At 46.5% G+C, this 23,291-nt stretch overlaps 1 protein-coding gene across 1 annotated transcript in view; it reads right to left on the bottom strand.

Annotated features, from left to right (window-relative positions):
* CSMD2 (CUB and Sushi multiple domains 2) overlaps positions 1-23,291 on the bottom strand; it is a 608,999-nt gene that overhangs the window by 180,590 nt on the left and 405,118 nt on the right. The window contains exons 21-24 of the mRNA XM_055138092.1: positions 22,390-22,578; positions 16,364-16,533; positions 6,152-6,308; positions 3,243-3,434 (exon numbers count right to left, since the gene is read on the bottom strand). Coding sequence (XP_054994067.1) covers positions 3,243-3,434; positions 6,152-6,308; positions 16,364-16,533; positions 22,390-22,578 — 708 coding nt within the window. The remainder of the gene's footprint in view (positions 1-3,242; positions 3,435-6,151; positions 6,309-16,363; positions 16,534-22,389; positions 22,579-23,291) is intronic.

Genomic DNA, 23,291 nt, shown 5'->3' with positions numbered 1-23,291 from the left:
GTGACTTGCACTGCCAGCAGCAATGAGGTAACTTCTGGAATTCACTCCAGTGAATTAGGCATAGCAAATACAGAGGTCCCTGAATTTATATATGTACATTTATATATGTATATACACCCAAACACCCACAACTCAGCAATAAAAAGGCAAACTGCCCAACTAAAATATGGGCCAAGCATTTGAGGAGACACTTACTCTACGGAAGAGTTGGCCAAAATGCACTTAAAAGATGTTTCCCAGCCAGAGTGCCTGAGAGTAGACGAGTGGATAAAGAAGCAATGGCACATCTACACAATGGAATACTACACAACTGTTAGGAAAAATGAGGTCATGAAATACGCCTATAAATGGATGAACCTGCACAGTATCATGCTGAGTGAAGTGAGTCAGAGAACAGAGTCAGATATAGAATGACTGCATTTATTGGTCGGATAAAAATAAAACCAGTATGAAACTAATATCCATGACAAGGGAAATAGGTCAGGAGGACTGGTCAATGGCTGAAAAGCACCACAAAAGTGTAGGGGCTGGAGGGTGGTTAAAATAGAGGAGGGTCCATTATGACAACATTAGTTGGAAATAAACACTCTCTCTGGACAGGAACTGAGTGCTGAAAGTAGGTAAAGGGATATTCATGATCATCTTTCAGCATCTGTATTGCAAACCATAATGCCTAAAATGAGAGAGAAAGAAAGAGAGAGAGAGAGATAGTAAGAGAGAGAGAAGAGGTGCTTGCCATAGAAGTGGGTAGGGGTGAGGGGGGCTTGGAGGGGTGGCAGGGAAACTGTGGGCACTGGTGCTGGGAAATTACACTGGTGGAGGAATAGATGTTGGAACATTATATGATTGAAACCCAATCATGAACAGCTTTGTAAAAAAAATTAAATTAAAAAATGTTTTCCATCATTAGCAGTGAGGCAAGTGCAAATTGAAAGCAGGAGGAGCTGCTGCCTCGCTCCCACTCACCGGGCTGTAATCAAAGGAGAGCCACAACAAGGGTAACCAAGGCTGCAGAGACACGCGAAGGCACACAAGAAGGTGACAGTTTCAGAGTTCCTTCGAATGCGGAACTCTGTTACTCCAGCAATTCTGCTCTTGGACACATGCCCAATAGCAGTGAAAACATATCTTCACACAGAAACAGACTCAGGAAAGATCATAGGGGCAGTCTTTAAAAAAAATTTTTTTTTAAATTGAATCACTGAAAGATATACAGTTACAAAGTTGTTCATAGGGGCATTCTGAACAATGAATTCCCTCTAGTGGAAACAACCTAAATAAATGTTCATCAGCTGAGGAAAATCAAATGTGGAATATCGATATGATATTCTCTACGCTATCATAGAGTCGAGCACCAACATAATCTCCAACATGATCTAACTTTGAAAACAACATGCTAAATTCATGCTGTAGATCATGTTGGAACTCGACTCTTCATGATAGAAGAATAGACTGTGAGGATGTGAAGAGACCCTCAAACCTGCTCCAGCCTCACAGCAAGTCTTCCCTGTGGGGTGCCATCTAGAAGTTGGGGGGGCTGCTGCTACACAACAGAGGGAAAGACTAGACACAGATGCCACAATTCCCAGCTTTCACCCACCGGAGGGGGCCCTGAGGGAGCCTCAGAGCGGAAGGCTAAAGGTCACGGTGTAAATCCCACCATGCTACTTCAGTGGGGGCCCCCACACTTGACCCAACAAAAAGATCTGAACTACAGAGCAAACTGTGGTGCCATAGTATGAGCTGGCATCTCTTCTCATTATGCCCTGTGCTGACCGGCCATGGCATCACACATGGTCTCTCTGCTGGACTACACTTTTCCCTTCTCCTCATTCCTAAAGCCTGACGACTGGGCCACTCTCAGCACCAAGGATAGAAAAGTCTCTTGATCTCTTAGTGCACTGACCCTGTCCGTTGTCTGGCTTAAGTAGTTTTTTTTCTTTTGGGTCACACCAGGCAATGCTCAGGGGTTACTCCTGTACTCCTGGCTCATGCACACAGGAATCATTCCTGGCGGTACTCAGGGGACCATTTGGGATGCTAAAATCGAACCTGGGTCGGCTGCATGCAAGGCAAAGGCCCTACCCGCTATGCTATCACTCCAGCCCCCTGGCTTAAGTTCTTGCCTTTAGATATCCTATCCTGCTGGGCACCGGAGTTAAGAGCCTGCTAAAGCAAAGCTGATGGGGTGGGGGGAAGGGAAAGAAGTAAACACTTCTGCCAGGCTGTGTCCCGGCCTCTGGTCTTGCAGAGGTGAGCTAGAAGCCACCTCTACTCCCTGCTGGTGCTGGAACTCTGCCGCCTCCTTCCGAGTCTCCACCTCCCAAGGACGCCTCTCTCCTCTCCCCCGACCCTTTGCACATGGCCCTTCACAGTGCTCACCAAGTATCAGCATGATCTGTTATGTGTCTATTCCACTTGCTCGGGGCTCACTGTGGGTCTCTGCACACACCCAAGCGCACATCTGCACCAGCACTGGTGTGTGGCCTTTGGCCAGCAGCTGTCAAAAGTGACCAGAGCTACCCAGATATGCTGAGGTGAGGGGCGGGGGTGGAGAGTGGGACGGGGAGTCGGGAGGAAGAGTGTGCAAGGAGTCCTGGGCAGAGGGGGGACAGTCCACTCACAGAGGGCAGAGGAGGAAGAGGGAGGGGGACTGAAGGAACAACAGGCCCAGCCTCGCCTCCACTTCTGGGACACTCTTCGTGTGTCCTGTGATGTGGCACTAAAGTTCCCGGCACCCTCACTGACCTCAGCAAGCACGCCCCACTTCAGAGGATAGCTCAGTCCCTTCCCCTGCTCGAGATACTGGTGTCCAAGTTGAATTTCTATAATATTTTCCCTGGGCAAAGCAGCCTGAGCCCCATTTTCCTCCCAGAAACTGGGGCCAGGTGAGTGGGTTTGAGTCCTAGTGTGACCAGAGGTGCTGAAATCCCAGGAGAAGCTCCGCCTCTCCACCCCCCCGCCCCCTTGCATCCCCCAGGGAGGAGATGACTTCGGCTCAGGTCCCATCTGCCAAATGTGTGACAAAGCCGGGCCACCTGCCTGCCTGCACGGCCCTAGGGTGAAGAAGAGGCAATGGACAAGGGCGGGATTTCCCACAAATTCCAGGACGCAGCCCAGGACGCTGGACCCAGTTCTGGCCCAGCCTGTGTGTTCCCCACTGCAGAACACCGTTAGGGGAGCAGAGGTTGCAGCGGGGCCCCCGGGGGAGCCCTGGCCAGCAGACAAAGGCTCCTACCTACCGACACAGGTGGGGAGAGGCCGGTCCCAGGTCCTGCGCTCGCCGCTCAGACACCGCAGCTCCTCACTGCCCCGCAGGCTGTAGCCCGGGTCGCAGCCAAACGACACCGAGCTCCCGGCAAAGTGACCTTCGTCGTGAGCCTTGTAGCCAAACAGGGGGGTCCCCGGGTCCTCACATTTGATGAGCTCAAAGCCTGGTGAGCAGAGAAGGGAAAGTGAGCAAGGGCGGGTTGTGGAGGAAGCCGGACGGCCTGCCGCCTTGGGGTGGCACCTGTGTCCCCAGAAAGGGCTCCAGCACGAGCCTGTGTGTGGAGGGGCCATGGGGGGTCCCTCCTACCATAGTGCAGGGGGCTTGGGGTGAGTGAGACAGAGCGCCACCTCCTCTGGCTGCACGTTAATGATTTTGGTTTTTTCTCCCAGGACAATGCTTCAGCATTTGCGGGCAAAGGGTTTGGATCGTCTTTCTTTGGTTTGACCTTGTAGCATTTTGCTAGTGGGGGCTAATGCCTCCATGTTGCTCTTGGGAACATTCTGACAGGACTCTTTATTTTTTAATTATTTAAATATTTTTTGCACACCAGGTGGTGCTTGGGGCTTACTCCCAGCTCTGTACTCAGGGAGCACTCCTGGCAGGCTTGAGGGACCACATGGGGTGCTGGAAATTGAACCTGGGTCAATTGTGTGCAAGAAAAAAAATGCCCTACCTGCCGTATTATCTCTTTATTTCTCTTTTATTTTTAAATTAATTTTTTTGGGTTTGGGGCTATATCTGGGAGTGCTTAGGGCTTACCCCTGGCTCTGTGTGCAGGAGCAGGGCTCAGGGGGAACCATACAGGGTTCCAGGGATGGAACCAATGTCTGTCGAGTGCAAGGCAAGTGCCTTAATCCCTGTACTATCTCTCTGCCCAAGGAGGAAACTCTCTAAATGGGTTTCTGAGCTCCACAGGGTCCTGCAGAAATGGACCCTTGGGAAGGCTGGTGTCGAAACTGTGTGCAGAGCCCACGTGAAGTGTATTCGGGGGCTGCACGTGCATTATCTCCCGTTGGTCATTCACTGGAGAATTACCAGGAGGCGTCACCATCTGCATTTTACAACTGAGCACACTGACTGGGGAAGGTTCAGTAAATTGTTTCAAAGTCACACAATATCAAATGATAGAAAGGGAATTGGAATTTGACTCTGGCTAATCCTCTTCCACTGATCTGCCTGCTGGCACGGGCACAGGACCCTCTGCCAGGCAGCAGAGCCTAGGCTGGAGGAACCCGCAAACAGCCCCACTGCACTGGCTTTCTCTAGCAGACTTATCAAGCCTAATTCCCACATGATACAGTCGCCCACAGGAAGTGAACAACTGAGTGTCTCTTTGTATATTCAAAGAATTATCTAAATTCGCAGTTGACTCTGGGACATTTTTTATTATTTCAAAAAGAAACTCTGAACCCATTTCCCTCAATGCCAGACAACAACTGATTCACAGTCTCTCTCTGTGGATTGGCCAGTTCTGGACATCTCATATAATTGGGTCACACAATGTGTGGCCTTTGGGGACTATCTTGTCACTGAGCATAGTTTCCAAGGTTCATCCATGCTGCATAGCATCTGGCAGTACTTTATTCCTTGGTATGACCAAATAGTGTTTCATTGCATGGACAGAAAGATCACAACTTGTTTCCTTTACAAGTTAGTTGTGAATAAAACCACTGGATTTTAAAATAGGGGGAGCCAGAGAGAGAGAGAGAGTATAGCAGACGGGGTGCTTACCTTGCATGTGGCTGACCTGGGTTTGCTATCTGGCCAGCCCATATGGTTCCTTGAGGACCATCAGGAGTTAAAGCCCTGAGTACTGCCAGGTGTGGCCCTAAAACTAACTAAAATAGTCTATAAAAGTGCATTTCTTTGGACCTACTAGGAAAAAACTCAAAAATTAAAAATGGTGCTTAAACAAGGTCTGAAGCTATACTCTTCAATCTGTGTGATTTTCATTTTCAAAATCTAAGGAGTAAGGGGCTGGAGCAATAGCACAGCGGGTAGGGCATTTGCTTGCATGTGGCCGACCCAAGTTCAATTCCCAGCATCCCATATGGTCCCCTGAGCACCGCCAGGAGTAATTCCTGAGTGTAGAGCCAGGAGTAACCCCTGTGCATCACTGTGTGTGACCCAAAAAGCAAAAAAAAAAAAATTAAAGAGTAAGACAAAATTTAAAAATCACTAAAAGAAGAGAATTTAGACTCAATTATTTAAGGAGTAGTAAAAAACAAAAACAGAAAAGTCATAAGGGCTGGGGAGGTATCGGAGGGGTCAGGGGCACACAACTTGCTTATGCAGAGACTCAGGTTTAGGCCCTGACATTGCATGAGACCTTAAGCAGAGTTGGGTGTAGCTCCAGTGGCAGCTGAGCACTGCTGGCATTGTGGGACCCCAGAGCCAAGCAGCACCATACCACCAGGCCTGAACAATGAAAGCCTGGCTTGCTGACTGAGTATTGTTGAGAATAGTTCCCAGGCCCCCTGAATATTGCTTGCACCCCCCTCCCCAAGATAAAAGAGCACAATTATCCATGAGTATTTGCATTTTTGTGTTTAGTTTTAGCTGAACATTATTTTATAAATGCCATGATCAGGAAAGGCTGTCTTGGGCTCATTTAATTAAAAGGCTCAGTGTTTATTCTTTCTTTATAAGGATTAGCGAGGAACAGCTATGCTCTGCCTTTTGACTCCATTTGAACCACATGTGAACCGGAGCCATAAGCCAAGTGGCAGCTCATCTAAATCCTGGGCATAGTGTCTTAGAGGCAGCAATCAGCTGGAGAAACTCTAACTACCACAGGATGGATGGGACCCCAGCATCCAGCCTCTGCTTTTGGAAGCTGAGAAACTCTGGCTTCGCCATCCACACAGGTGCAAGACTTACTAGAAAACTGCAGCTCGAAGCCCTTGCTGGTGTTCTCTGCATCCGTGATGAAGTCAAGCCACATACTGCTGGATGTACTGTTCAAAGTCACCCCCATCATCTCTGAGCGGCTGAACACCCCCAGCAAACGGGCAGAGTTGTTGTTGCCGTCATACACCTAGACATGGAGAGAACCAAGCGTGTGGCATCAGCATGGCATTGTTTTCAGCAGTGGCTTTTCACTCTACAGCCCACATGCCCAGAATGCAGCACAGGGAAATGAGAGTAGCAGTAGTCACTGAATACAGGAAGAAGGTGGAAGGGAGCTGGCCCGGGAGCCAGTTAACTGCCCAGATGACTGGGCCCTTCCTTGGCCACGTGGGGCAGGGCTGTGCCCCGCCTATTTCAGTGTGAGCCACTTGCTGGGAACCAGTTGCTGCTCTAACCTTTCCAGTGGAGATCTGCTCCTGTTCCCTCAAGCCCATATGGCACCAGTTTACTCTTCAGCAGCCTGGGGAGGTCAGGCTGGGGCAGCCTGCCTGTCTGAGCCATCTGCTTGTGCACGCAGGCAGGCTGAAAGCATTCAACAGCTCGGCCTCACTAGACAATCAATCCCATCCTACGAGACAATCGTCCTCCTGCATGTCCTCACCTCACGGTGGCAGCGTCCACAGTCTGGGCCCTGGGATCCTGCTGGGATTGAGTCAAAATGACCAGTGTGTCCTGGTGCCTTTCTCTTTTCCAAGCTAACCTCTGTCCTCTTTCTCCTAAAATGAGGACTTCAGGGAAGGCCTGCTGGGCTTGCCAGGGGCAGGATCTTGTGTGCATCTGGTTTCCCTGACTCCCATCTGTCCTCTGAACTTCTGAGTACCAGCAAAGACAACAATCATCAGAATAATGAACGGGCTCCCCAGGTTCTGAGGTGGCTGCTCCTTTCCAGATAATTGTACAAATAACAACAGAAGTTGTGATTGAGTGAAAGACCCCCTGGTGCTTTGGTAAATATCAAAGATGGGATCTATGGGTGGGTGATGAATATTTGTGCATGGCTCAGGATGTGGTGCCAGCTGCCAGCAAATTGGAACAATATTTCCATTCTACTATTTATGAAGCAAAGCTTCCTAAAAGAAATCATCCTTCAAGCTAACAGTGCTGTATATTACGGAGATTTGTTTAGGCCCTTGGGAGCCTCCAAAGCCCAGATCTTATGTACAATTGCTTTATATCACCAACAGACAGGAGAATTCTGGAGTTCCAGCTGACATAGAGTTGATACCAGTTCAAAGGGTTTCCACCTCCTTCTTCATCCAAGAGACTAGACAAGTATTTTTACTTATTAAAAAATACATTGTAATTAATTGATCAAGGCATTGCACATCTGCATTCGTGAATATTTCAATAAAAGAGACATGGTAAGCTTCATAATGAAAGCATCTGGTGGGAAAAAAAATCAACTCTGAGTCAGATGAAGCCAGTTAGTACAATTTACAATAGAGGAAATACAGACGTCAGAGTACGAATGAGAGAAATCTTTGAGTGTGTGGTCAGCAAAATCCAGACTCTGAAAAATTCCACTACACGAATGACCCAAGCTTTCAGCATAAAAAGTTACAAGGGGGTTTTCAAAAGGAGCTAGTACAGAAACCCACAGATGGGGAAACCCCTGAGGCAGCTAGTCCAGTGTGCCGACTTTGTTTGCATCCTGATTCAAATAAACTGTAAATCCCAAACACTATGATGACATTTATGAGATAATTGGAAACTTGAACACTCACTGGATATATGGTGATATTAAGAAACTGATGTTAATTAATAAAAGTATAATGGGAACAAGATTTTTTCCTTAATTTCATAGCACATATCATCCTAATTTGTTAAGAACGAAAATGTTCTTATGTGTCATTACAATAAAATATTCATCGCATAAAACTTATGAAACAGAAGAGCACAGAAGAGATAAAAACAACTTTTGGCATTCATAACATCTGGGGACTACCTCTTTTTCCAGGGTTTGTGTTTTCTCTCTCTCTCTCTCTCTCTCACTCACTCTCCCACCCCCTCTCACCTCATCTCTCCACGATTAACCTGTACTGAACATAATGTGTATATTTGTCTTAACAGCATTTAAATAGTTTTAGGAGTTTCCACCATAAAGTTATTTTTAACCCTCAGAATTATTCACTATGTTATTGTTTGTGATATGTGCCCTGGCACATAAAAGACACCCAATAAATGGATGACAAGTAAATAAATAAGCAAATGCTTTATTCTTATACTTTGTCCTCAGATGTACTTAGAATTAATTTTACCATGTGTTAGAAAGTAGGATTCTACCTTTGCTTCCCAGTGGATTAACCATTTAACTAAATTTGCTGATGTTCTATCCACAGATGATTTTATTTTTTCATTTATTTATGTATTTGTTTGTTTGGGGGCCACACTTTGTGGTGCTCAAGGTTTACCCTTCTCTCTGCACTCAGGGATAACTTCTTATGGGTCCAGGGACATATGTGGTGCTGGGGATTAAACCTGGGACAGCTGCATGCATGTACTCTCACTCCAGCCCCATCTACCATTAATGCTAAAGACACCTTTATCACACATGTAGTTAGATGCATTTGACTTTGTCAACTCCCCATTCACATGTATTCGTCTTTCTAAACTCCTGTGTGTGATCCATACTGTTTTAACTACTGCATAATGCATTTTTTAGCATATTTGATATTTAGTAAGGCAAATCCTCTCTCATTTGTCTTCTTTTAACTCAAACACTCTCCCCTACTTCTTCTTCTAGATTAACTCTGGAAGAATTTTCTCAAAAGGAAACAGCTGCCCTCCCCCTAAAACAACTTGGGCAATTCTGATTAACATTAAATACATGGATTGATTAGAGACAATTTTGTCTGCATGATATTAAATCTTCCTTTCCTACACACAGTGTTGGGCTCCATTTAATAAAGCTGTCTCTGGTCTTTAAGTAAAATTCTTTATGTCTTCTCGAGTATGTTTATATTTTTATTGCTATTGGGAATTGGGCCTTAGTATACATTGCTTGTCTATAAAAAAAACTGTTCTGATGACCCAGTTTATCTTTATACACAAGTGACAGTTCATCTTTCTATACAGAAATCATGGAGCTTCTATGCCGGACCATTACATTGAGCACATTGAGCACTGAGCCTCAATCCTTTATCTATTCAATGGGAATCCTTTTCCCCCAGTCATATCAAGGCATATTTGAAAAGACATGTATTAAACTTAAGGTATGCCACTCAATGTTTTGATAATACAACTACATCTGAAAAGACAATTTGGCAAGATGGCTGGCATCCGTATTGATGACTCTGTGGGCAGGACGGCCCTGAACGCGCACATGTGACAGCCATGGTTTCATATTTTCTTGCACACTGTCCTCAAGAGCCTTTAGGGCATGTGTCCAGAATAAGGGGACACCAAGGCACACACTAAACTTTGTCAGTTGGGTCCCAATGCCTATTGGGACCTGTGTTCTCCTGACAACCGGTGTGTCCTTTGCTTTATGATCTTGCCAACACTTGCTATTTTCAGGCATTATAATCACTCCCAGCCCCCGATTTGGATAAGTGTGGATTAGCATCTTCCCTTTTTTCCACTTTTATCTCCCTGAATATTTTGAGGTTGAGTGTCTTTTGTATATTGGTCAACAATCCTACTTTCCTCTTCTAGAGATTTCCTGTCCTAGTTCACCCATACACATGAAATCTTCTACATTCAATTCAGTTTCTTGTTCTTCAAAAGAATGCTTTATACTTCCCCTCATGGATTTGGTAGGCTTGTTCCTTGATATCTTCAGGTTTTGTTTTTAGTGGGGTGGGCCTGGGATGCCAAAGCAGTGTATAGGGGTCACTAGTGATGATCACTCCCAATGACAACTTTGCCTGAGTAAACTGGGCTGATGGAAAGGCTGGCAGCATGGTGCTTCCCAGTCCCGCAGTGCTCAGAGGCCATGCAGTGTTTGAATTGGGTACCTGTGTATCCAAGACATGTGCGTTTGGCCACGAAATGTCTCCCCAGGCCCAATGTCTGAAAGTCTAGTTTCTATTCTGAGTGAGATGCCTCTGTCTCCTCCTCTGCTGATACGCTTTGATGAGCTATAGAACATCAGTAGCTTTGCTGAATTATCTTAAAGGTTCTAGTAGCTTATCAATTGTTTTTTTTGTATGTTCTAAATAAAAGATACATTTTTCTTATTTCTATCTTTTTTTAATAATTTCTTTTTGTTAGGCACAACTGTAATGGCTTGGTTTTACGGTGCAATACTTACTTTCTGGACTACAGGGAATCTGTTGGTAGTTGGAAACTTCTTATCAGACTAAGAAAATTTATAGTTCTAATTTTATAATTAAAAGTAATAAAGTAGCTTTAAAATTCATTACATGTTTTAGGGTGGATTGGCAGGATTATATAATGTTCTTTTCCAATCTGTCTACAGGATTTAGGTTAAACCAATGCACATGCTAGTATTTGGCTGGTTTTGATCTACAAAAAAATGGCAATTTCATATAGTTTCCCTAAATAAGTATCATTATGAGCTTTACTAATGCTAAAATTCCCTTAGCTCCCAAGAATTAATCCCACTTGATAAATTCTGTTTTAATACACAACTAGATTCAATGCATAAATTTCAGATCTATGATCTTCAATGAGATTGACATAGGTTTTGTGCTCAGGATGCTTTTCAATTTGCTATCAATATTTATACTTGCTTATTTAAATAAAATGGGTAGGATATGGATACTAATTTTTATTTTTCTCCAGGATTATCTGTTCCTTTTGATTAATTAGTTTGCCTATAAAATAGTTTAGGCCTGGGTCTATGCAAAACTACTTTGAGAATTTTAGTTTCTTCAATGATTATTGGCTTTTTGGATTTTTATTTTCTCTGGACATTAGTGATTTTTATGTAAAATAATTCCATTCAAGAAAAAAAGAGCTTCATCTGAGCTTTCAGATTTCTTGGCCTATAATTGTTTCTAAATACTTTATCATTTTAATTATCTATATTTATAATTTTGTTCTTTCTTATTCCTTAATAGTATACATTTATGAGTTTGGTATTTATTGATCTGCCTTATCAAGTTTATCTATTTATAAGTTTTCAGAGAACTAGTTGACTTTTCCAAATAATTACTATTGCTTTTTAGTTTCCTTTTTCAATCTATTTTTTCCTATTTTTATCTTTAAAAGTTTCTCTCTCTCTTATTTTGTTGCTTGGGGATTTCTCTGTGCCCAGGGATCACTCCTGGCAATGTTTGGGAGTTCATAGGTGTGTGGGGGATCAAATCTGCATTGGCTGTGTGCTAGGCAAGAGCTCTCTCCACCTGCTGTACATCTCTCTGGACCATTAAGAGTATTTCTCCCCTACTTTCTCTGGGTTTATTATATTATGCAAGCAACCCAAATTTTTATTTATTTTTAACCCAGGTGATATGTTAGAGACTAACAGAAGTATATTAAACTCTTCCACAGTGGCTGCAACTTTATTAAATTTTTTTAAACATTTCTAGCAGTTTTTATTTAATTTATTCATGCTATGTTACTTGGCACATAAAATTTTACTGTGGAGTAAGTGTACATTTTATTAATATAAAATTGTCTTTTTCATTTCCTTATGAGATGTGAGAGAAGTTCTCAAATTTATCTTATAATAAACTGATTTCATTTTTTCTGTGGTTTACCATCCTCTCTCCATTCCATTTTTTAATTGGGTGATCATGTTTTTCATCTCTATTCAATCTTTCCCCATCTTAGATTGCTCTGTTTTCATTACTGCCTATTTTTTTGGTGTGTCATAAATATAATACTCCTCAAATCTTGTTAAGAATACAAATTAGAAGCTTTTACAAACTTTTTTTTTCTTTGTTGCTTACAGAGGGCCAATTAGCTCTGACTCCTCAGATGGGTCTCCTTCTTCTGATCCAGTGAATATTTACACACAGCCAGTTAATTTTCTTGTTGGCACTGCTCTGCAGAGGGAGGCTAAAAATGGAGACTGGAAATAGCCAAGGTTGGGGCGGGGTGCAGACACCTCAGGATGGGGGACACTAAGCCAGAAGGAACTACAGCAACAGCCTCTCCAGCTCCTGTGCCTGCAAGAGTTGTGGATATGTGAGCGTGTGTGTGTGTGTGTGTGTGTGTATAGGATGTTTGTGTGGAAGTATGTGCACATGGAGAGGTATGTGCATCTAAGTGTGTGTGCAGGCATGTATGTGCACAGGTATGTGAGTGACCTTGGCTGCTGCTTCTAAAGGAGCCTGACTATTGTTAGGCATCATTTGTGGCATTGCCATACTTTACCTGTCTTGCCAACAAAAGCCAAATGAAAATCAGAATAGCATGAGGTGAGGGATCCTGGTCTCTTAGACCTGGGCCACTTTTGGAGGCTCATAAGACAGAGATATGGTCCCTGCCAGTGGTTCCATATACACACTTGGCACCTGGTTCTGTTGCTCTAAGCAAGGTGACTGCTGATGTTCCCCCTGTGCTGAGGTTCCAGTAACTAATAAGCATTCACATAATTCGCTTGTGTGAATGAGAGCTTGATTAGATCGAGACCTTGTGTGGGGGCGAAAGGAACTCTCTCTAATTTCAGTGCTGAGACTTCAGTGTCCTGTTTTCATGTTCTGTGAGTCATTTCAGTAGGAACCTGTAACAGAATGTGTTTCTTTGGCCATAGTGAGCTGGAAGCTATCTATCTACCGACACTTTTGCATTAAAAGCCCATCCGGGTGGGCCAATGTTTGAAGGCAATAATTTGGTAGAGATGGATCCAGAGAGAGAGGACAGAGGTTGAGGTGAATGTTTCATCCCCAGCATCACATGATCCCCCCAGCACTTCGAGATGCAGTCCTGGAGGGCCCCACAGGGCAAGAGCACCACATTCTTCAACCTCCACATTGAACCACTGGCCTAGAGGGCTAAGAATCACCAAGAGTGTTCCCCAGGCTCCTAAGAACCCTTCAGAAGACCTCTTGGAAACCATATTCCCGTACCCAATTGTTTTTTGGTAAGGGGAAGAATGAAAAGAATCAAACCATTCTGGGAGACAAATTAGAGTTTAGAAATTTTCAGTAAGTAAAGGTAAGGAAAAGAGCAGAGATATAAGTGTAAGAAAGCAGTCACTTCATGGGCAGAAATACAAGACTTTCTTGGAGGGTTGGCCAAGAGCCCAGGACAATGAATCTCGGGAGATCACTGAGACCTGTGGTGGGTGACAGGCTCCTTGGTCAGGAGCTTAGGGCTGTCTCAGGCTTCTTTGGAGGGGCAAGTAGGCTTCAGAGAAGACACTCTCTGGTGTTCAGGCAGTGGGGCTGATGGCACCCACTTGCCGTTTAGGGGTAGAGGGACGGATGCTGCTGGAGGAATCACTCCAGGCTCCTGCATGTGCTCGTGTTGCAGGGAAGCGGAGTGGCAGGTGGACGCTTCAGTGTTGCTGCCACGCAGGGTGCAGGCAGGAGGCTCTAACTCATATCTGAGAAGCCGGAGTTCTGAGTTTCTTCAGTTCTGAGTCATCTCTGCACCCATTAATACCCCCCACATTCTTCACTGGGAGGCCCGGGGTCTTGAGGAGAAGAGTCATACAAAGAGGGGCACACCCATTCTTCCCCACAAGCTGGCCCTCTTTCCCCTAGAGCCCATTCAGGGCTCACAGCGTGCTGGCCCTTCAGCCAGGTGAGCACTACCATCCAGCTTTCTGAAGCATGTACTAAAGAGATCTAAACGTGAGGAAGAGGCTTTGTGGTAGAAGGGCAAACTTAGTATTAGTAAGGATGGGTAACAGGGATATTTGGGAAGGGGCTGCAGAGACAGACTGAAGTCTGGGACTGTCACATGAAGAAATAGGTCTTCATCCCCTTTTCCTAATATTGCAGAGCTGCTTTGGGTCCTGGATCCTGTTAGAATCTTCCATGACCTCCTCTGTCTCTGGCTTCAGCACTATCTGGTATACGTGTGTGTGTATGAGAGGTCAGGCTGAGGAATCTATCAAGGAGCTGCCTTGTCAAAATGGATTATAAGGTAAAGCTCAGAGTACGCTCATTTATATTTGGGGCAAACAAACTCTGATAGCTTATTCTCCTATAGTTTGATTCCACCACAGCCAAGGAAATAAAGAGGTCATTGGTTGTTTGCTCCTTGTCCTTCCCTTAACCCGAGTGCCTGAGAACACATTTCTTCTGCCTATTAGACAGTTCATTGGGTCCCCAGGCCGACCCTGGACAGTGTGGCATAAGTATTGCCTATGTCTTAGGTGCTGCTCTGATTCTAGACCAACCTTAGGAGCAAATCCAGTATGACTCAACCCCAGGAGTCGCCAGAAATCCAAGAAACTTTTCTCCTTTTGGTAGCATCGCTGTCCCATGCTCTTGTCAAGTTGTTTCTTAAAGATGCCTTTTTTGCAGGGTCAACAACAGCCCTTTGCATTGTCAAGTTTTTATTATGCCCACAGCCATATAGATGGAAGCACAGAGTAGGTCACTATGGGCCCACTGTTACTGGTCACATCCTCTGAGGCCCTGTTGTTCATCATGGACAAAGGAAGAGAAGGAAGGTCAAAGGGGAAGTCTGAAGATATCCTTCAGAATGTGCACTTGGGGCTCTACAGGGGAATGTAAGCCTTATATTGCTTACTGATGGGATGCACACTGTGATTGTGTGTCTGGGAGGCTCAGGGGCTTAAAAGAGAGTTGAAGAAGCCAATGGTAGGGCCCCAACTCCTACAACTCTAATTTTCTCTCTATTTCATGTGAACTCAGTCCCAACTTGTCATCTCATAAGAAGTCTTCTTGATGAGAGGATAATTAGGTAAGAGAAGGCATACCTTCAACACTAAGTTACACACAGATAGTACAGAAATACATACATAACACACAGAAACACACACACACACACCAGAGAACACTTGCTCCAGAGGATGGGATGGGTATCATCTGTGCATCGATACTCAATGTATTTATACAGACTTCTAAGGGATGGGGGATGAGGATTATTTAACGGTTTCTGCAAAGATCTCTGATCTCTTTGTTTCCTTGGCTCTGGGGGAATCAAACTATAGGAGAATAAGCTATCACAGTTTGTCTGCCCAAAATAAAAATGGGCATACTCTGAGCTTTACCTTATAATCCATTTTGACAAGACAGTTTCTTGATAGATTCTTCAGCCTGACCTCTTTGATTATACACAAACACACCGCTACACCACATATTGCTTCAGCCAAACTATCACATAGACACAGAAAAAGAAATACAAATTGTTTCTGTACATATACTGTGTCTTAACAACACTCTCTCTGCATTTTGTCTACAATCCACATCTCTTTATTTATTTTCTCTACTGTGTATGTTTTATTTAACACATGACCCCATACAGTCCTTTATGGTGGTGTGCTAAAAGTATGTAAATGGTATATGAGTCTGTCAAAACATCTGTTTGAAAAAAAGAACCAAAAAAACCAAATAAAATCTGTTTGTAGGTGCACACATGCAGAGAACACACTGAGACAGGTATGCCCAGACGCAGAGCCCCGCACCAAATACACTTAGACACAGATTCACACCGTGTGCAAAGGTCTACACAGAAGTTACAGTATCCAGAAACAAACCTCTAAAAGGGCACAGACACAAATTTTGTGAGCACCACATTAGCCAGCTGGATGACGAGTCTTCACAGTGGAAAACCTGCAGAATCAGAGTATCATTCATCATGCACGCCACCCTCACCTGGTTACATAAGCATCAGCTCTGACGCAAATACTGAAGCTGCTTTCTAAGATACTTACAGACATTTCTTTTCTTCTTTTTCTTCTTCTCCTCTCTCTCCCTTTTTAAATTTACATTTTTGGGGGCCAACTCAGAAGTGCTTAGGGCTTACTCCTGGCTCTGAACTCAGGAGTCAATCCCAGCAGGCTCTGGGGACCATATGGGATGACAGGGATTGAATTCAGGTTAGCCACGTGCAAGGGAAATGCTCTGCCTGCAATATTATTGCTCCAGTCCCAGACATTGCTCTTTTAGGTTCTCACTTTGCCCAGTTGAGTAATGATGGTATCTTGGGACTTGGAAGGAAGAAGGTTTGGGGCATTCACACAGAGATATGTGTGTGCGCGCACGCGCATGCGCACGCACACGCGCACACGTGCATGAGCAAGTCACACTTTTGAATGCTGTCGCATATGTGCAAGCCAACTGTGGGTTTTACCTTGAGGACATCACCTTCGGAGAGTTCAAACGCCCTGGCTTTAAGCTGAATCCCCTTCCCTGGCTGCGTCTGGATGGAATAGATGCATTCATGGTTGTTATTGTAGTTCACAGGAAAGTTGGGGGACAGCAACGTCCCCTGCGTGCCCGTGACTGAATTCCCACACTCCGCTGGAAAGAGAATCACAATAATCACCGATTAACCCCCATCAGCTACATCCAGAGTCAACTCAGCACTGGAAAACCTCACAATGATGACAAGTTGTTTGTCTCTCTACCTACCAACACGCCCACTTATCTGTCTATGTGTCTGCTTGGTTATAGGGCTGCAGACCCAAGTTTGCTTTTATATCCCTGCCCACTTCCGTGCTGCCTGGTTCTTTATCTTCCTTGCTCTGTTTGTTTGTCTCTCTGCTGCAGAAATAGGAATGAATCCACCCGGCACCCCTTACATTCACAATGTTATGAAACAGCTACTCCCCACACCTGTTCATAGAGTATCATAGCAACAGAAATGACCGAGCAGAATGGCACCGGAGGATGGAGGAAGCCAAGTGAGGAGAGAGGAAGTCTTTCATGAAATACCAGAGAATGGTAACTAAGAGGAGACCAGATTCAATCATTGTTTCTGGGCTCTTTCAAGCTTTACCAGCGTCATTTCAGCTGTTAGTCACAACAACCAATCCCAGATGATAGGTGCAAATGATCACCCTGGGTTTCAAGATCAAGAGCCTTGCACTCAGCAATTGAGATTGTGCCTGCTTCTCAGTTTATGAATAGGAGAGAGTAGAGATCTTAGTCTTCTTGCTCCTGGAATTTATATCCCTCCTCCCCCCCCCACCCATTCCCCCAACCTGCAGTTATGGAGAAAGTTTTAGCATTCATCCAGTAAAACCTTGATTCATTCAGCAGCTAATAAATGCATGCTCTCCTTTTCAAAAATCTGTCCTTCCTCTTTCAGAATTCATCATTATTTCCCCATTATCTCCATACTATTGTAGCAGCTAGCACATTTGACTGGACTTATTCGTTCACCTTTCTATCTCTTCCACCTCATTGTGGATCCTTTAAAGCTTGGTATTATTTCTATATTCCAACACCCATTACAGGTCTGGGCAGGGGAGGGCTGTTAGCAGATAAAAAGGGAGGTAGCTCAGCAACCAAGCATGCACTGCAGAACCCTGAAGTTGGCTCTCTGGGCTCTATAATAATTGTGAACTCACTCCCCATGCTTTCTCATTATCAGAGTCTTCACCAGGAGCATGCCCTGCTTGCTTGTTCCTTGCCTGTGTTCCCCACCCAAATTGTGAGTTATAGGAGGACCAGAGTCATGTTTAATGAATCTATGAATTTCTAAGGATTAGAGCAGATCATCTGTAAAATAAATATTTGCCAAATGAATGAATGAATGGATACGGAGTACACTGACCTCAGGAGATATACAGTCCTAAAAATAATTAGGTTCTGGAAGAATGTAAATACATGTCCAGATGGCAGGCCCGTTATTTGTCTGGACATATGGGGAGTTTGGACCATGTTTTGAATCTTTGAGGCTGCGAGTTTCAAGTCTGCTTTTTTTTTTTTCCAAGTCCTCCCTCAATGTTCCCATTTTAGGCACCTTAGTGGCCAGAAGGAACCTGAATTCGACCAATGGACCATGGATCAATAGGCCATATATTCACTCTAACTACCCTAAACCCAGCGTGTGCTAGGTGGAGCACGTGATGATACAGGGGCATTCAGAACAGAGCATCTCGTGGGTGTGCCTCTGTCCCCAGAGTAACTCCTTAGACCTTTGAAGACAGTGTTTATGCCCCATTCCCAAGTTATCTGTTTTTAACATGATTCCTACCACAGGCTCTTTGCAATTCCTAAGACCTTATATAAGTCACCCCAAGATTCCTATGTTATCGCCCTAATTTACTTTGTGATGATATTTGGGGGCAGGTACTCTGGGGAGCAATTAGGCTGAGATGAAGTACCTTCGTGTGAAGGTAGAGATCTAGGATATGATGGGCTCCATTTGGAGCAGAGTATAAGGCCAGAACCCTCTTCTCTTTTGTGTGAGGACACGGTACAGAGGATGCCATCAGCACCTCAGAGAAGAGGCCTTCTCCAGACACCAAGTCTGTCAGCCCCTTGACCTTGGACTTCATAGCCTCTAGGACTATGAGGAAAAAAATGCTTATTGTTTGAGCCATCCAGTCTGTGGTATTTTTTTTGTACAGAAATATGAATTGACCAAGACATCCATCAACTGTCTGAGGAGAAATCCAGTCTTGCAATACTTTAAACTCAGCCTGTTGGCAAGGCATCCAAATGTGTGTGATGAATGTGCTGAGCTGGAGCTTAAAATGAAAGTGTGGCACGTGGGCACCCTGGAGGCTGCTGCTGATTTAGGTAGAGATGATTCTGGAGTGTATAAGTTTTGCGGAGGCTCTTACAGGGATAGTTTCTTGGGGAGAGGGTGCATATTTCTACATTTGTTTCTCAGCCTGATCCCATGGACAGTTCTCTCCTCTCTCTCCTGGGGCTCACACACCACTTCTCCCCCACTAGGGAGAGGTATGTGGTTCTGTGGTGTGGGCATGGGCTTGGGACAGAGAAACAAATTATATCAGGACTCCAGTCTCTTCTGGATAGTCACAGCATCCTAATATGATGATAGCAGATACATGCCCATGATTTTATGATAAAATAGGCAGAAATGTGGGGAGAGGGACGCACAGAGTAGACCCTCAACAAGGACATTCTTCCTCTTTCTCACCCATTCCAGGAGAATCTGTGTGGCTTCCCTGCAGTCATCTGCAACCCCAACTCCCTGGGACTGGCAGAAAGTTCCAGAGGGCTACTTAGGAAGCTGCCTTGGCTATCTGCTGTTCCCAGAATCCTCTCTATTCTTGGAGCTTTTTCCCTTTGGTCTCATCCTGGGCTTTGGAGCTTCATTCCTGCATTCTGGCACAATAGCTGCATGACCAATCTCATGCATCTGATGTTTTTATGAAGAGGGAAACAGGGCTTAGAGCATCAGACGGGGCCAATTTTGGGCCACTCCCTAAGCCCTTGCTTCTTGCCTGGGCCTGTGTCCTGGTATCAGGGAGGATGTGGGGGAGGATATAAGAGAGTGCTGGCACTTGTTTCAGTTTTCCACGTAAGTGGGTAGCCCAGGACAGACACTCAGGGAAACAGACAGGTGCCCAGAGGGAAAAAGCAAATAAGGACAGTGAACTGGGGTTTGGGGACCTCTGACTTTCACCTCAGCCAAGGAGGTCTCACTAAAGGCTGAGATTTCATCTTATCTATCAAGGTGGGGTTCCAACACAGAGTCGAGGTGCTGTCCAACATCCAGGGCTCTCTGCTGCAGATGCCTATGGGGTTCAGGACTGTCTCTCCCTGAGATCAGAGATGGCCTTCCCTCTCACATCAGGAATGCTAGCTCGGGGCTGTCCATCTTCTTCTCAGGTGGAACAGCCCTACTAACACTGGGTTGTGTCGAATCATCCAATTCACACTTCCAATGCATGTGGCCCCCGGGAGCATTGCTGGCTGGGCTTTTCCATGGCACCTCCCATCTGAGGCTCCGTGGCAGGGATGGTGGTAATTAGTGGTGATTGCAATTGCAGTGCATTATTAATGACATATGAAGCAGAAGACAAATATAATCAAGAAAATATTTTGAGGTGTTATGGACAAACAGGAATTGGAGTAATAAGTGAAAGGATACATTTTGTTAATGAGATCAGAGGGGCAGGAGCTCAGGATGTTTGTGCAGGGCCAGAGCGCTGGCCCAGGGCTTGCTTGCATGCGTTCTGACCTGGGTTCAATCACCAGCACTAGAAGGGGATCCCTGAGCCCTGCCAGAGTGATCGCTGGGTGCAGAGCCAGGAGTAGGCCCTAAGCACTGCTGGGTGCTGGCCCCAAAACAAAGCAAAACAGAACAAAACACTCAGCCTCCGCCCCCCAAAGTGTACATCTTTGTGTGGGAGAATATCATTCAAGACTAATGAAATACCCAAACCACTCAGCCAAGGACAATTTCCCCAAGGAGAAAAGAGCTGCCTGCAGCCGGAGAGAAGCAGAGGAGTGGGGGAGATGTGTGTGTGTGTGTGTGTGTGTGTGTGTGTGTGTGTGTGTGTGTGTGCGCATGTGCACGTGCGTGCGCACAGGCTGAGAGTGGGGTGCACTGAGGGTGATTACAGGACGAAGGATACACCTTGGAGTTACTTAATCAGTCCAGGAGAGAATCTGCATCTATTTGCCTGACTGTGTTCTCTCTGAGATTGTGAAAGAGTATACTTACTGGCGCTTGGTTGTTGATAAAAAAAAAAAAAACCCACTAAAAAGATTATTGGCAAATGATGATACTTGCAGGGCACCTCATGGCTTATGTAAATTGTGTCATCTAATCCAGAATAAATCTAATTATCTCTGACTTACAAATGAAGGAGCTGGGGCTTGCAGGGCTTTGGGCCCTGCCCACCCCTAGCAGCTGGAATGAGCCCTGGCAGAGACCCGCAAGACCAGGCGTGACTACGGAGCCAGGCAGCTTATTACTGTCCTCTGCAGAGCCCAGGGGTCTTTGGAGTGGTCTCAGGCGAGGCTGCACTCACAGACCTGCTTCGCCAGCATAGGGCTGTTCTGACCCCCGGCCCCCAGTGTTCGCTGGGCATGTCCCGCCTTTAGCCCCAGTTACCGCAGGAGCCCCATGCAGCTTGCACTGTGTCCCACCCACAAGGTGAGTGCCCAGAAGGTCCACCTTGGAGAGGAGGGATGGCCAGCCGGGATCGCTACACCAGCACTGGCACTTGTAGCCTCTTTCTGCCTCTGCCAGTCTTCTCCAGGCAGGGCCTTGGGTTGGAGGAATCCTGGTTCTGAGACCAACTGCTCCCTCTCTATGTCATCACAGAGTCTCCTGCAGCCACTCTAACACTGGCCTCCCAGTGGCTTCCCCAATGCCAGGCTCTGACTCCTGTTTCCTGCCCTCTAGATAGCAGAGTGGCTGGCGCCTCCATTCCCTCAGATCAATGCTAACATGTCCACTCACTAGAGGGGCCTTTCCTGACAGCTCTCCTTCCTTCCTTCCTTCCTTCCTTCCTTCCTTCCTTCCTTCCTTCCTTCCTTCCTTCCTTCCTTCCTTCCTTCCTTCCTTCCTTCCTTCCTTCCTTCCTTCCTTCCTTCCTTCCTTCCTTCCTTCCTTCCTTCCTCTCTTTCTCTCTTTCTTTCCTTTTTTTAAAAAATTTTTCGGGCCATACTTGTGATGCTCAGAGGGTAAATCCTGGCACTCAGGAATTACTCCTGGCGGTGCTCAGGGGACCATGTGGGATGTCAGGGATAGAGCCCAGTTTGACCACGTGCAAGGCCAGCGCCTTGTTTGCTCTACTATCACTCCAGCCCCGCTCTTCACTTCTAAGTGGGCTTGCTTTTCCTCTGGAGCCCTCTGCAGTGCCCGGCACATCATGAATCTGTGTGTTTAGAGCTGACGCTCTCTCACTTCCCCCTCCACTCTCTCTCAGTCAGGACTAGAGACCACTCATGGTGAGACCTGCCTGACTTCCTCTTCTCCCAGTTTGCACCCCCAGCACCTAGGGCTGCTCCCACATGCCATGAACGTTCTCCACGTGCACCTGCCTCACACATCCCGCTCTTCTCCCCAGCGGAGCGGATGCTGCTGCAGCTTCTCAAAGCCAGCCCCTCACTACCAGTGCCCCTTCCAGATCTCTCTGCACGAGGCATGGCCAGGCAGGGGGGAAGGTGAGAGCTCTGTCTGTGGATCTACTTCGTAGGCATCAGTTCAGGCTACAGAAGAGCTCTGGAAGCAGACACTGCCGCCCCGCGGCTCAGAGAAGGACTGGGGTGGGAGGTTAGGCCACCCCCTCGAGGAGCCCCCACTGTGAGGAGGTGCTAAGCTGCCCCCACACCCAGGCCTTCTGGCTTTCTGGCCTGCGTGCGGGCCATTCCCACACACCAATTGACTAAAGTTCAGGCCCCCCCATTAGTGAAGCAAAATGAAAGCACGTGACCACCTACCAACACACCTTGGCAGAGGCGAGCTCCATAGGCGCCGTCTGCCCCCCAGGCACGTGACGCGGGCGGTGCCCTCCAGACGGTACCCGGGGAAGCAGGAGAAGGTCAAGGTGTCGCCTACGCCAAACTGCAAGCCCTTCCGGATGCTGTAGGCCGGGACCTCGGGCTCCTCACAGGGCTCCAAGTCGTACTCTGGAAGGGCAGCAGGTGAGGGATGACACGGGGGAGGTGGAGAACAAAGGGGCAACACCCGGGTTAGGGAGCCAGGGAGCCAGGGGCCAGATCAGGACTGACGGGCGTGCAGGTTCTGATCCTCAAAAGGGGAGGTGAGAGGAAACGGCTAGCGGGAGGCAGATGGCGCACATTGGGGTGAGGAGACAGTCTGGGCACGGAGGGGTCTGCACCTCTTATTCTGCACTGACCTCAAGCCTCCAGGCTAACAGGCCCTCCAGCCTCTTTCTCCCCAGGCACTGAGCCTGGGCAATTTAACCAGCCCCCGTGCTGGAGGGTCAGAGTGCACGAACAAGAACCTCACATGAGCAGCCTGGGAGCACTGGCCCTTGAAGCCAACGCCCTGAAAGGAGGCATGCGTGTGCCAGGGACCTGCCAGAAACCTCCAGCAGTGGCACAGGGATAACAATAGCTCTAACCCAAGGACATTGACTTTCTGAGACACAGTCCCAGGCTCGGTGTGGGGAGAGGTGGTCGGGGAGGCACGTGGCTTTCCTGCAGGGCCAGAGTGAGGCTGTGCCAAGTCCCTGAGGACAGACGCAGATTGCCCATCCCAGCAGGAGCCTGGCATTGGTGCTCCTGGCAGAGGAGGACGGGGGACAAGAGAAATGCAGAGGGTGAGACTCAGTATTCAGGGAAACCATGGGCCTTCTTTGCTCCCAGATCCTGATGAA

This window comes from Sorex araneus, chromosome 5, assembly GCF_027595985.1.
Source record: "Sorex araneus isolate mSorAra2 chromosome 5, mSorAra2.pri, whole genome shotgun sequence".
Classification (NCBI taxonomy): domain Eukaryota; kingdom Metazoa; phylum Chordata; class Mammalia; order Eulipotyphla; family Soricidae; genus Sorex; species Sorex araneus.
The sequence above is the reverse complement of the archived record's forward strand: the minus strand, read 5'-3'. Positions and strand labels throughout refer to the sequence as shown.